Source organism: Musa acuminata, chromosome BXJ1-9 (assembly GCF_036884655.1).
Source record: "Musa acuminata AAA Group cultivar baxijiao chromosome BXJ1-9, Cavendish_Baxijiao_AAA, whole genome shotgun sequence".
NCBI classification, from domain to species: Eukaryota; Viridiplantae; Streptophyta; class Magnoliopsida; order Zingiberales; family Musaceae; genus Musa; species Musa acuminata.
In genome coordinates, this window is record NC_088335.1 from 45,641,621 (window position 1) to 45,656,091 (window position 14,471).

The 14,471-nt window shown below is 42.0% G+C and overlaps 1 protein-coding gene across 1 annotated transcript; it reads right to left on the reverse strand.

Moving 5' to 3' along the window:
* Positions 1-478: 478 nt before the first annotated feature.
* LOC135593793 (PITH domain-containing protein At3g04780-like) lies at positions 479-13,933 on the reverse strand. The gene is made up of 8 exons (XM_065084072.1): positions 13,851-13,933; positions 13,686-13,772; positions 13,442-13,565; positions 2,252-2,300; positions 2,100-2,157; positions 1,942-1,988; positions 1,775-1,852; positions 479-699 (listed from the first exon to the last, which is right to left on the reverse strand). The coding sequence occupies exons 1-8, from the start codon at positions 13,887-13,889 to the stop codon at positions 651-653; spliced, it is 531 nt and encodes a 176-aa protein (XP_064940144.1). The 5' UTR covers positions 13,890-13,933; the 3' UTR covers positions 479-650.
* Positions 13,934-14,471: the final 538 nt, after the last annotated feature.

Genomic DNA, 14,471 nt, shown 5'->3' on the forward strand with positions numbered 1-14,471 from the left:
TTTTCAGTTTTGTCAGTTTTATAGTCGTCGATGAATGAGGAGATAGGATTATAAAAATTTTACAAGTGCCCTAATCCTATGGTTAATCAAATGTTAAATGATAATTCCAACAAATTGTTTATGTAACCTTATGAACACATTTATACTTGAGATTCGAATCCACATTGGATAATATCTAAACCTGATTGATTGGGTTCTGGATTTCCATGAATATTATCTTAAAGATAATATAAGTCAATGCTTAGATTAGAGGTTGGACTCGAAGCCTCTCAAGTCATGTGAGGTTATAGCGAGGTCCAAACCTTTTTTCATATAGTATCCGCCGATAACGATCATCAAATCCATGCAACAAGAGGCACAATATGCTAAAGTAATATGCCATACAACAAGAGGCACAAGACAACGATCATCAAATCCACCACAAAAGAACACATAAAAGACACCACATCACAATCAAAAGCAGGAAGCAAATGGAATCTGAGAAAATGCACCTCAACAACTCTCATTAAAGGAGAAAACAAGTAACGTATAAGCAGTACAAGAAGCATTCTGCAGAAGCTACATAGGAGAGCTTCATTCCATCTGTTAGACGTATACTGCAGGTGAAAAAGAGGAATCACATCTCACCTCAAGCGAAACGGTAAGATGTATTAGTGCTCTTCTATCTTTTTCAAATCTTTCATGTTTGTGGTATCAACCCTGCAAGTACATAAAGTATAAGCCACTGAAGATTAAAAATTGTAATTTGCAACTTAAAGAGAGCTTTCCCTAAAAAAATATAACATATGTTTCATGGACTGTATACATGGCTGCTCTGATGAAACAAAGATCCTAGAATCACAATCGGAAGTTGAGACTTGAGGTTATGCTCAACCCGGCCTATTCGAAAGTTACTTCTAACTTCCACTAATATTAAGCGAACCTAACTAGTCCCTGTAACAAGTAGTGAAGCAATATTCTATTCATTTGGTAAATCAAGAAAAACTATTGTGTCATTATTGACTGGCTTAATGAAAGTCGCAAGAATATCGGAGATGGCGATACAAGCCTAAGCTATAAGACACGATAACAAGCGTAAGATGTTGACGTTGAACACTTTGTGAAAAAGATAATCCAAATTCAAGCAAAATGTAGCTAGCATATAAGCCGGAAAAGAGAAAGTGTGGAACCATCATCAACAAAGGATCATCAATGTTATTTACCTGACTTTGATAATTAGAGTTCCTGGATTGATAGATGTTTGAATTTATTTTATTTTGTTATTTAGATGTAAATTAATTTAATTATCATTCTATTAACCGAGTGATCTACTCATATGTGTTTCATTTGATGTTTTAGTGTATCATCTTACACAAGAAATGGTATAAAACTCATGTATCGATTGAAGTTATTGTTTAATGATTATATTTATCCTTAAAATTTATCTTTTATAATTTTTATCAGGTAAGTCAGTTTCTAACGCTTTGGGCAACAAGGGTCCTTGGTGTCTTATTGTCTAGTGCTTTTGACAACGCTACTTTCTAGTATATTAAAGTTCCCACACTACCTCTGCACATACATAAAACTTAAAAGACCATTGGTCTCATCCTCGAATGTTGCATGTGAAGAGAATATTATAAGGTTAACTGTTTGTGTTTAGCATGTGCTAAACTCTTGGCAAGTTTCAACATTATTATTGCCAAATTTGAGGGCTCTAACCACAAGGATAAATAGATAAACATCTACAACAACACAAAATATAAGCCATTAATCAAATCATGACATGATTACTCACGTTGTTCCCAGAAAAGCAATCTTCTGAACTTTTGTGACATCACTACCACCTTGGTTGTCCTCAATAAAAATCGTTAAGCTGAGAAAATATAGTTAAATGAGATAACACTTATTTCTTGTTTGAATATCTACAGAAAACATTATTAGCTAAGGTTTCATGAAACATACCTGCGAATATTTTGAAACTTGACATACTTCACCGTAACAGGCATCCCCTGGAAATGAAACAGCTAAAAGATAAGTTATATGCCTACAGGATCTTATCCAAAAAAAAATCAATGGTACAGACACAGAAGGATTATAAAGACAAAAAACATAAACCATACCTTAAGATTGTCAAGTGACAAATCAATGGAATCACTAGGTGGATAGTCATTAACATTACTGCACAATATTATCAACCCATCAAATAAACAATACAAGTATGAAACATCCAATCTTGATGAGATGAACAGTTTAGAAGCTAATAAAGCAATACCTGAAGCCCATGTGCTCTTTGTTTGCAAAGAGTTTTACTGTCTTGGGACCTGACAATACAAAGTAGAGCTTTGGCATGTGATATTTCAACTTGTTTAAAAATGATAAACATAACAGAATGTGCAAGAAGCACAAATTTCAAAATCAGGACAAAGCACTTATAGTCACATACGTGGGTCCATGTGAAATCCATGAGTAACACATGTATGTTACATTGGTACAACATGGATGACATATGTTTTGCACTTGTTGGACTGGGAACAAAAATGAAGAAACTATAATAAGGTGGAAATAAGAACACCTGTAACTGGCTAGTCATTGTAGAGTGCCAACCCAAATCATAATGAAGTTTCCCTTTCGAAGGTTGAACTTATCATGGTGAATAGATGGAACATACAAGATCTTACTTATTTACCAATGTTATAAGTCAGATAAATCACGGTTTAATTGAAAATGAGTTATATTAGCAGATGGGTTGCATGTGTAATAAGAGAAAAAGGACTCATCAGATAGAAATCTCAAGTTAAATTGAACGGTACAGGTGAGGCAGAAAACCGTTCAGGCTCTTCTAGGAGCTAACATCTAAAGTTTTTATATGGATGGCATACTATTTGCAGTTGTGGAACTGGAAAAAAAAAATGAAGACACTACATTAAGATGGAAATAAGAGCTTTTGCAATTGGCATCCAATTGTTGTCAAGTGCCAACCTAAATTATAGTGAAGTTTCCCTTTTAATATTGAACTTATCTTGGTGAAATAAATATATTAATATAAGAGATCTCATACTTCTTCTCTAATGTAAGAGTTATATTAGCAGCTGAGATGCATGTGTAATAATACATACACAATAAAACAAAAGGTAGAAGTCATATCAGATAGGAATATCTCAAGTTAAGTTGGACAGCACAGGCGAGACATCAAGTTGCTCAGGCTCTTCTAGGGGGTAAGCACCTACAGATTTTACATGGATGACATTCTTTTCCACTTGTTCAACAAATGAAATGACAAAACTACATTAACGTGGAAACAAGAATATATGTAACTTGCATCTAATCATCATAGAGAGCCAATCAAAAAAGTTTCCCTTTGGGATTGAACTTATCATGGTGAATATATAGAAGAGATCTTATATGTTGTAAGTCACTTCATTTATTAGTCACAAAGAGAACTCCTGTCAGACAGAAATATAAAATTTGGATGGTACAGGTCAGGCAGAAAAATACTCAGGATAAACATCTAAATGTTTTATATTCAAATCATGTACAGAGAGTTCTGCCACTCAGGTACCAGATCAATCCAGACCCTTGAAAATGTAGTAAAGAGCACTTGGAAACCCAACCAGTGTAAGCCATGTGTCTGACCTTTAAGATTGTGCCAAGCATTATTCTTGCAATAATGTGAAGCTCAACACAAAACCATACGAAGCAAGGTCTAATTAAACCAATAAATTCCAGATGATGGGTATGCATCCAAACAACAAAAAGCAAAGCTTTAAAGGATTACCTTCCCACTGTATACCCAACCTGATCTCCCAGGAATTAAACTAAATCAATGCCAGATCCAATATCTCATGATTTCCCACCTTCAAGTTACAAATCTCTGTGGAACCATACAGATTATCACAAAAAAGCCACATCTTGGGACACAACTTGACATTCACTTTCCACACAAAAGACTAGCTACAGCTAACGCCACCTGGTTATTATAATGTAATCAGCACACCCTTTTCCTTGTTGCTAATAGGAAGCCTAGCAACAACCACAGTGTTCCTGGTGTAGAACTTAAGGCATCTACAACTTAAGCCTTACCATCCTAGTTCAGAAACTCTCTCTCCTCCAGTCCTCCTAATTCACCAACCACCACTTTCATACAATTGTCGCCATATTCCATGAATATAACAATAAATTTGGATCATTTACCTATGTAACAAGCCAATGATCAATGAACCGTTTATCTAAGATGTATTCTTCACTTACTTGGAATTTTTAAATCACGAAGAAAAATAATATCTGTCACATCAGTCGTACCAGGCAAACCATTGTAACCCAAAATTTGTTATTCGATTGGTAATTGGTCTTGTTTCGCCTAACCTACTGTCATGGACAAACTTCTAAACAGGATGTTTGATGTAATGCTTATGTATGTCCGTGTCTTTTGGCATGTTCATGCCTTGTACAGCATGTAGAGAGACGGCCGAAGGCTTAATAGTCCCACTTTAGTTGGGTTGGTGGCCTCTTTAGGCTTGTAAATAAAGGTTGTGTCATGTGGACATGTGCGAGGGATTTTCGGTCTGTAATGGACCATTTTACCCTTTGTTGTGCAACTGTTCAGAGCTTGTAAAGTCTGTTTGTAATTTACATTGTCTATGAAGTGTTTTTCGGAGATGTTTGCTTGTGGATCCCGATTGAGGCGTTCTCTCTAACCCGTTCTCTCTTTTGTTTGTCCTAAGGGACAATGGGAGGCTTCGGGGAGGCTGACCTTTGCGGACGGACACGCAAGGGTGCCGCACGACTTAGGCAAAACCAGCTAAATCCGTGACAGATGGTATCAGAGCGGGACAAGCACTCATAGAAACACTTAGCATGCAAACGTAGGAGACCTAGCGGGGCTGCGTTGAGGGCAGTCAGCACATGCGCGACCGTTTGGGGGAAAACGGGCATGGAGATGTGGGGAAAAGGAGTCGCTCGGAGGAGCGAGCATCTGACATTGGCATTCAGAGGAATGGCCAACCCTTCGCGCAAGAGGCACCACGAGAACAGACAAGCTTGGAAGAATGCGGAGCGCACAAAGGTTGGGATGGCTGAGTTTGAGCTACGGCTCAACGTTGACAACCATACTTGATGGTGCTCAAGGCAAGCGAGGCGCTTGGTAAATGATGAGACCATCCAAGGTGGAATGAGTTGCTCAACGACCAAAAGAGTTATGTAAGGCTCACAGAGGTGAGGGGAATTGCTAACTCGAAGAATTTGGTACTCATGCATGGGCTTGTATGCGGACGATGGAATGTTCGTGGCCATCCCAAGGCGACCGAAACTCGGCGCCATGGAGCATTGAAACTTTCTTTTCGGAATGGGAAAGATACGTCCGTAGGAGGCTGAAGTGTGCAACGAGTTCAGCATGTTGCTAGGCCTTGAGTGGTGCAGCGGGGGCTGTATTGACGTGGAGTCGCAATCTAGCAAGTGCGTTTGCAGGAGGCAGAACAATGCATAGTTTGTTCAGCAGATCGGAGTAGTCCAAGGGGATGGTGGTCTCTGAAACGAAGAGAGATGTTGCTCCAATGGGACAGTTATCCAGGAGGGATAAGTCTCGGCTCTCTAGAGGGAGAATCATGTGAGACGGACCTCACATGTTGAAGAGGAGTGCCTCGACAAACAACAACTCCACGAAGCTCAATGGACTGAGCAAGCGGCGAGGAGTTAGTCGCATGATCTCGCTCGAGAGAATGCATTGGTGGATGCATTGCGAGATCAAGTGGGGGAGCGACCCAAAGCAACTTAAATGAAGGCACACTTGGAGTCGATGTGGAGATCGGACTCAAGGGAGGGCTGACCCGTGGAATGGTGGGCACGAGGGCCACCATCGACTCAATGCGAAAACGAGGAGCGGAGCAACTTGGGTGTAACTTGGCGAAGTACCAAAGCCGCATGAAGGGAGCCAGCAGAGAAGTTGGAACATGGAGCAGAGGCACAGTGCTTTCCTTAGACAGAGGTCAAGGACATGAACTCTTGCAGAGGCAAGAGAAAGATCATGTTGTTCCATGGGTCCTTCATTCTGACGGAGTGGACTCATCTTGCATGGTGCCAAAGACGAAGGGAGCTTCTGGGCACATGCACCTTATCTCGGAGGAGCATTTGATGGAGGAACTAAGGCGACTCAATTTGCGGAGGCGAAGTTGGGTTCAGAAGGCCTTAGCACGGGGCAAGAGGATGCAGAGGCGGGTACTCTTGAAGAATATGCCACAGTGTTGCCATTCAAGTTGCCGTGAAGGAAGCGGTGCGCAGCGGAGATTGTGCTGGTAGGGGCAGAGGCCCAGGATCCAGGCAATGGTGCACAAATTACAGTGAAGTCGGTGGACTTCGGGAGCTACAAGGCGACGGACTGTCCTAGAGCGGTGCTTCATCTAGGTGTGACCCAAGAGTGGGTGGATGAAGGTCGATTGCCAAAGGAGCGAACAAAATCGAAGGTGGAAGAGACCTTGCGATGTATTGGCAGAGGCCACACATGGAGGGTTCACAATTCGAGTTTATTCCACAAGGATCAGAATGCAATAGAGATGTCACCAGGAGGCGACATGGTGCAGCGGATCGTGATGGAACAGTTCGTGGGCAATGCGATACACACGACCTAGTCCCGTGAGGGATTAGATCATATGGAGGTATGATCGAGAGCTACTGGAAGCTCCACTTCGGTGAACAACATGACGGCAAGAAGGGCTATGGATTCAAGGAGTGAAGGCCATGGTACCGCAGAGGCGGGTCTTCCGGGCGTGCATCGAATTTTGCATCGGATGAAAACCTTGGTCATCAGCATATGGGGGCTGTGTTCCACCAAGGGAAAAGTTTGAATGCAAGTACTAGAGAGTTCCATGGGAGGGACTTGATCATGCAGAGGTATGATCGAAGCAGCTGAAGAGTTGGACTGCTCCAGAGCTCATATTCGCTTAAGGGAGCCCGGCAAGTCAGAGGACAAGGTCGAGTAAGCGAACGTTGCTACCAAGGAAGCTAAGGAGAACAGAATCGGTGCAAACCCTACAACGTGATGGCAGAGGCCATGCATGGGAGTTGCAGTCTGTATTTCCATCGACCAAACGGACTGCTTGGAGAACACAGAGGTGTTGAAGCAGGGGGTCGAAAGGGGCGAGGAAGCGACGACAAGTCCAGAGGGACTTAGCTACCCAAAATCAAGCATCAGTTAGAATGGAGGTGGACTCAGAGGAGTGCCACGGAGACATATCTACTGATCGTGAAGAAAAGGGATACAGATGCGAGACGACGGATAGTCGGGCCATGGGCATGGCAGCGCCATGGTACCGCAGAGGCGAGACTTCCGTGAAAGTCATTGATCCCTTGCTCTCATGGAGGGAGAGCGCTTGATCGTGAAAGGGGCCGAGGAGGTGGAGCATGCAGAGACAATTGATAGAACCCTTGCAGATTCTAAACTTGGGGTTGATCTCTTTAGGAGATCGGCCTCCTTGGAACTCTATAGGGGTTCCTCCCTCCAAGTTGCTGCTCGAAGGCTGCAGAAAAGATTCATCTATTGCTTAAGAAAAGAGAAGGAATACATGACTATTTATAGGGCTTCTAAACTCTAACTCCTAATAGGACTCCTACTTAAGACTCTTACTTCTAACCAACTCCTAATAGGACTCCTACTCAAGACTCCTATTCCCTTACAACTCCTAATTCTTCTCTAAGAAAAAACCTCCTACATGAATGCCCCTGTCAATTAGGACTCTCCTAGCTAGAGTCCTAATAGAATGTCCCTCTCAATTAGGACTCTCCTAGCTAGAGTCCTAACAATTTTATATGAATGTCCCTCTCAATTAGGACTCTCCAAGCTAGAGTCCTAACAGACCCGCCCTCTTCAAATCAGCCTTGTCCTCGAGGCTGATGATTTGTGAATTCTGGGAATTTGATCTTCAAGTCGTCATAGTTCTCCCAAGTGGCATCTTCTGTTAGTAGGTTTGCCCACTGTATTAGCAATTCAGTAGTGGATCGTCGTCGTCGAGTCACGATCCGTCGATCAATAATGGCACTTGGCTGAGTCTGAAGTTCTCCTTGGGTAGTCACATTTGGTGGGTGGCCTTAGGTTGTCTCCAAGCACCTATTTACAACTTCCGTCTGGCCGTCGGTTTATGGGTGATATGCCATACACCTTTTCAATTTAGTACCCTGCATATGGAATAACTTTGTCCAAAATCTGCTCGTGAAGATGCAAATAGAATTTATCATAAGCATAATGCGTCCCTTATAGTGTAATTCTTTTGAGTCCCAATTATAATGAGCCACGGAGCTTGGTGCTTCCTCCAATTTTTTTTTTTTTTTTTTTTCTTACTAGTCTCCGAATTTTCCTGCCATTCCATCTTAATATCCTCAAGGAAGTCGCTGGTTGGAAGTAAAACGACCAAAAATTCAGCTTGCTCAGGTAGCTGCGAAAGCGCATCTGCAACAACATTCTCTTTCCACATTTTGTAAGTTATTTCATAATCAAATCCAAGAAGTTTTGTTACCCATTTTTGCTGCTCCAAGAGATATTTTAGGCTTTTATGGTCGATCTTGATTTGAAAGTATCGCCTGATCAAGTACAATCTCCACCTCGTTACTGCACGCACAATGGCGAGCATCTCCTTATCATATGTTGACATATTTTGATAGGAGGGAGATAATGCCTTGCTAGTGTATGCGAGTGGTCGACCATCTTGTATGAGAATGGCTCCAATTCTGACTCCAGATATGTCGGCCTCAATAATGAAGGGTCGGTTGAAATCTGGTAGTGTTAGCACCGGCGTCGTCGTCATGGCTGCCTTAAGTTTGTCGAAGGCAACGGAGCCTCTGTCCAACCATTGGAAGACATCTTTTTCTAGTAAGGAAGTAAGTGGTGCACTGATCTTTCCATAGTTTTTCACGAACTTGCGGTAGTAGCCTGTTAAACCCAGAAAGCCATGTAGCAATTTTATGTTTCTCGAGGTCGGCCAGTTTTGCATTGCTCCAATTTTGAAGGGGTCCACTGCCACACCTTCCTCTGATATGATATGCCCAAGATATTCCACCTTTTGTTGAAGAAAGCAAAAATTCGTGGTTGTTGTGTGTTCAAAAGGTGGTTTTCCATATGTCTTCTTCGCATGCTCGTATTTGATGATACCCGGATCAAAGGTCCAGCTTTGTAAAGATTTGTGCTCCCTTTCATCTAGTAATTCATCTACTATTGGAATAAAGTATTTGTCCTTGATGATTATGCCATTGAGAGCTCGGTAATCAACACATATTCGCCTTGTTCCGTCCTTCTTGCGTACAAGTAGCACCGGCGAAGAGTAGAGGTTGCAACATGGCCGAATAACTCCTGTTTCGAGCATCTCTTTTATAATCCTTTCTATTTCATCCTTCTGGAGATGTGGATATTGATATGGCTGAGCATTTGCTAAAGATTTGCCTGGAAGAATCATTATACAATGATCATGCCAACGGGTAAGAGGTAGGTTGCGCGGTTCGTCAAATATATTTAAAAATTCAGCAAGCAAAGGAAGTAGATTTGGATCTTCAAATTCTGTTGGCTCTCCCTTAGTTTGCTGCTCAAGTTGTACCAAAAAGCCGCTGCATGCTTTATGCAAAACATTCTCCATTTGTTGTGTGCAAATCGTTGTTATGTCGCCCCCACGTTTCCCGTGCAATGTCACCTGTTTCTCCTTACTGTAAAATTTCATAATTAGTTTCATAAAATTCCAAGAAATATCACCTAATATCGTCAACCATTTAATTCTGAGTATGGCCTCATGATTGTTAAGAGGGAGAAGGAAGAAATCTGCAATTATCTCTTGGTCCTGCAGCAATAGTTTCTCCTGCAAGCGCCTATGATCACAATTCAAAATCCGTCCGTCGGTGACCTTAACATCAAACCTGCAGCGATTCTCGATAGGTAATGATATCCGAACAGCAAGCTTACTATTTAGGAAGTTAGTAGTACTGCCCGTGTCGATGAGAACAGTGATTGGTTGTTGTTTGAGAAGGCCTCCAATTTTCATCGTTTGCGGGTTTGAGTAGTCAGCTAGTGTATGTACCGTAACTTCGGTCGGTTGTGGCTCTTCTTCTGCATCTTCTTCTTCATGTTCAAGGCTCTCTTTTGGATGTTCAATGACCTCTTCTTCTATCGGTTCAATAATAAGAAGACCCCCTTTACGACAGCGATGCTCACGGCTCCACGGCTCGTCACAATGCCAACATAACCCCTTCGCATATCGCTCCCGAAGCTCTTCTCTTGTTAACCTCCTTGGTGTAGGGACTTGGTCGACGGTAGGGGGGGCTAAGGGCTTCAATATTACTGGTTGAGGAGAGACCCTAGTCCTCCGAGCTTCATGGTTCAATTGCTCCTCTTGATGTCGTGCGAAAGAGATGGCTGCCATAAGCGTATACGGTTGTCGCGCTTTAACTTCTCCTCGGATCTCCGGCTTCAAGCCCTCAATGAAGGTCCTCAATAGCTGTTTTTGAGACCAATCATGAGTTTGATCAGATAACCTTTCAAACCTGGTTTGGTACTCCTGAATGGTGGAGGTTTGTTGGATCTTTGCTAGTTGTTCGTCAATATTCTCGTAATCGGTTGGTCCGAAGCGAATCAGCAGTCCTTCTTTGAATTGTCGCCATGAAAAGACTCCATAAGTATGTTCAAACCAATCAAACCACTGTATAGCATCCCCTTCAAGATGTATAGCTGCAATTTTCACCATAGATACATCCGCGGTTTTGTGGTACCGAAAATATCGCTCCGCGCGCGGGATCCAACCAATCGGGTCTCCTTCTTCCCATCTAGGGAAGTCCACTCTCATGCATGGATAGTTGGGGTTGGTCATAGAGCCTACCCTCTCTTGGAAGTCATCTCTTCGGGCTTGGTGTGATTGGGCAAAGCTCTCTCCTTGATATGATTTCTTCGGGCTTAGTGGTCGGCCCAATCTGAGTTCGGCAAAGAGCGTCCGAATCTTATCCTTCATTCGCGCCTCCAAGGCTTCGAATTTAGCATTGATTGCCTCCTTAGATACCATAGTATATGGCCCCAAATCAATGATGTTAAGATCTCTCTTTTGCTGTTGGGTTAAAGGAATGTATAGGTTGAGAGAAGTGATGGTCGAAAGTGTTGGTGGATTGGTGGATGTAGGCTGCGGTTTAGGCTTATTTTGTGGCTGTTTTGGGTGTAGCTTGAGGGTGTGGTTTGGTAGAGTTTTAGGGCTGTGGATGAAAGTTTTGGATCTGTGATAGATGGTAGCAAAGGTTTGACAGAAATTCGTGGAAGTTGCAGCAAGTATGTGCTGTCTTGTAAGAGTAGAATTGTCGTCGAAGAAACAACGGTTTCTCGACGTAATTTCCACCAAAAACTTGAGAGAATTGAGGAGGGAATTGATAGAAAAATCACAGTTTATATGACAGCAAGGATATCTAATTTAATCAAGAAAATTTCGACAGTATAACAGCAAGGAAATTGGTGCAAGTTGCAATTGCAGAATTATCGTCGAAAAATTTCAGCGGGTTACGATGAAAATTTGCAGCAACATAAAATCGTTTTTAGAGATGAATTTCTTAATGGATCAATCTTAGATGGAAGCCAAGATGATCTATGAAGTGTATAAGAAATTTCATTCAAAAAAGATTGCAAATAGATGGGTTAAGGCAACGATAGGCGAAGGCCAGTAACCAGCTCGATGCATGGAGTACAACCTCGAGGAGGCGGGCGAAGTCAAGTAACCTTTGCCTTCTCAACTCTTAAGAGAATGGGCGAAACTGAGTACCCCAATTCTCTTATCTATCCAGCAGAGGAGCTCTGCACAAGTTCAAAGACCCTTCGAAGATAATGGAAGATAATAGTTGTCAAATCCTCACCAACAGTGATCAGTGCTACTGAGAGTAGATTGTCCGCTTCATTTCCCAACGAAATGCCAATCGAAAGCGGAAGTGATGCGAACCTACTTGGATGTGACAACTAAGTGAAAGAAGAGTCGATGAGCAAATTTTGTGGAGGAAGGACCCAAAACTTCAGAAGTTTGCGAGACGATGCTCGTTAAAGCTCCAACAAGCATCCACCCAGTTCAAGCAGCATAAGGAATTTGAGAGACTGGCGCAGTAAGGATGGTCTTTTCCTTCATCTGGGGGATCCGCAGGAATCAACAAAGATCAACACAACTCAGCCAACCCCACACCAGAGTCAGAGTCATTGGTGAGTTAAAGCAGCATGGCGGATCAAAGGTTTGACTACTCAAAAACAACAGCGGAAAGCAGCTAGGAGCCAAGAGGCGCATTGTAGCTGGAGCAGAAGATTGAAGACTCAGCAAAGGCGAGGAGTTGCAGTGTCGACAAAGGCTTCAACGAGGACATCGAAGGAATAAGTGGGGGAGAATGTCACGGACAAACTTCTAAACAGGATGTTTGATGTAATGCTTATGTATGTCCGTGTCTTTTGGCATGTTCATGCCTTGTACAACATGTAGAGGGGCGGCCGAAGGCTTAATAGTCCCACTTTAGTTGGGTTGGTAGCCTCTTTAGGCTTGTAAATAAAGGTTGTGTCGTGTGGACATGTGCGAGAGATTTTCGATCTGTAATGGACCATTTTACCCTTTGTTGTGCAACTGTTCAGAGCTTGTAAAGTATGTTTGTAATTTGCATTGTCTATGAAGTGTTTTTCGGAGATGTTTGCTTGTGGATCCCGATTGAGGCGTTCTCTCTAACCCGTTCTCTCTTTTGTTGGTCCTAAGGGACAATGGGAGGCTTCGGGAAGGCTGACCTTTGCGGACGGACACGCAAGGGTGCCGCACGACTTAGGCAAAACTAGCTAAGTCCGTGACACTACGGTTACTAATAACGTTTGCATTTTGATTAAAGAGTTCCAATGATTTTGTAAAGCTTTCTGATTTGGTTTTTATGAAGTTTAGGGTTGCAGCACTTACAGGTAGGAAATCTATAACCTTAACATAATGAGATCTCGTTTTCCATGCAAAAAAGTTTCTCAACCAGAAAAGAAACTAGAACCATATAACGAGCATAGTATTTAAATCAATAGAACATACAAAAAGCATCAAATAAGAGAAAGCAGAGGCAGCATACACTTTCTATGAATATAGGAAACATCGCATAACAGTTTAAAAATCACAAGACTACTTAAATTTCATTAGGATGCATCTCAAAGCTGCCAATAGAAACATCAAGCAACTGGAGCACGACATTTGATAGTGCATAAATTGTAAGCGCGACTTGACATTATCTATAACAAACAAAGAGTGCAAAGAGTGCAATATCGTGAACACTATAATTGATGAAGGTACAACTAACTTCTGATGAAAATCATCGAAGAAACAATTAAACCAAAGTTTAATCATTTGTTCACTGATTTCTCTAATTCTCTTCCTCATCCATGAAACTATTCTTGATGCTTCAATCAATTAAAAGAGAATGAACTAATTCTGTAACATGATATTATGACAGAGCTCTAGAGCACCTTCCTCTTCCGGTCCCACGATGACAACCGAATGAAGCTTTATGACTTGGAGAAAAGGAACGTAAATCAAGAGCTGCTCATCCGCGTCGCTCTCCAGATGCAAACCATCGTCATCCCTAGAACCCTAAGATCAACAAAGACGCAAAATAATGAAACAGGACAGCAGATTCAGTAGAAATGCAGGAAAGCGCATCAGATACGAGCAAGGAACAAAGAAGATAGCTGCCACATGTGGACGGGTCACCTGCTTCAAGGCATTGACGATGGGGTGACTCGTTGTCTGGTTGAGGCACTCGACGCCGCTCCAGTCCACGAATTCAACGAGATCCACCTTGAGAAACAGCAATCGAGGAGCGATCTAGGCAGCGAATCGGGAGAAGATACTAGGGTTTCATCAAGGGGGAGTTACCTGTCCCCGCGGGATCGAGGAAGAAGGCGTCGAAGTCATCGCCACGAACGAGAGGGAGAGAGGAGACTCGGGTCGGATCGAGGGATTATGACAGGGCGGGTGTTAGTATGATCTATTAATATGATCTATTAGATCCGCATCCGATAATGACATGGATCCAAAATGGGGATCCATGACACATATTTCGGATTATACTCGAATCGGGTAAAATATGGATCCGAATCACTTGTTGCAAAATGCAGTAGATCGGCATCCAATAAGATCACGGATCCAACAAGTCCGAGATTTTGGATTAGATCCGAATCGATAGAACACCTAAATCCAACGGATCCATTAAACTGATCCCAAATCCAATTAGGGGACATTTGAACTAATTTAAGTGGATCAACGAACCCGAATATCCGAGAAAATCCGATCCGCTATCATATCTACTTACATTAAATATATTGCATTATCATTTAATAGAATAATGCATAAAAATCATTGATATGTTTATTATAAATAAGATGTATAATTCACAAAATTGTAACTTCTTATTTTACAATTTCCCATTTCACAATATGGAGGAATGCAAATTTTGCAATATTGTATATTTAATGTCATGTTAAACACATTTTGTAG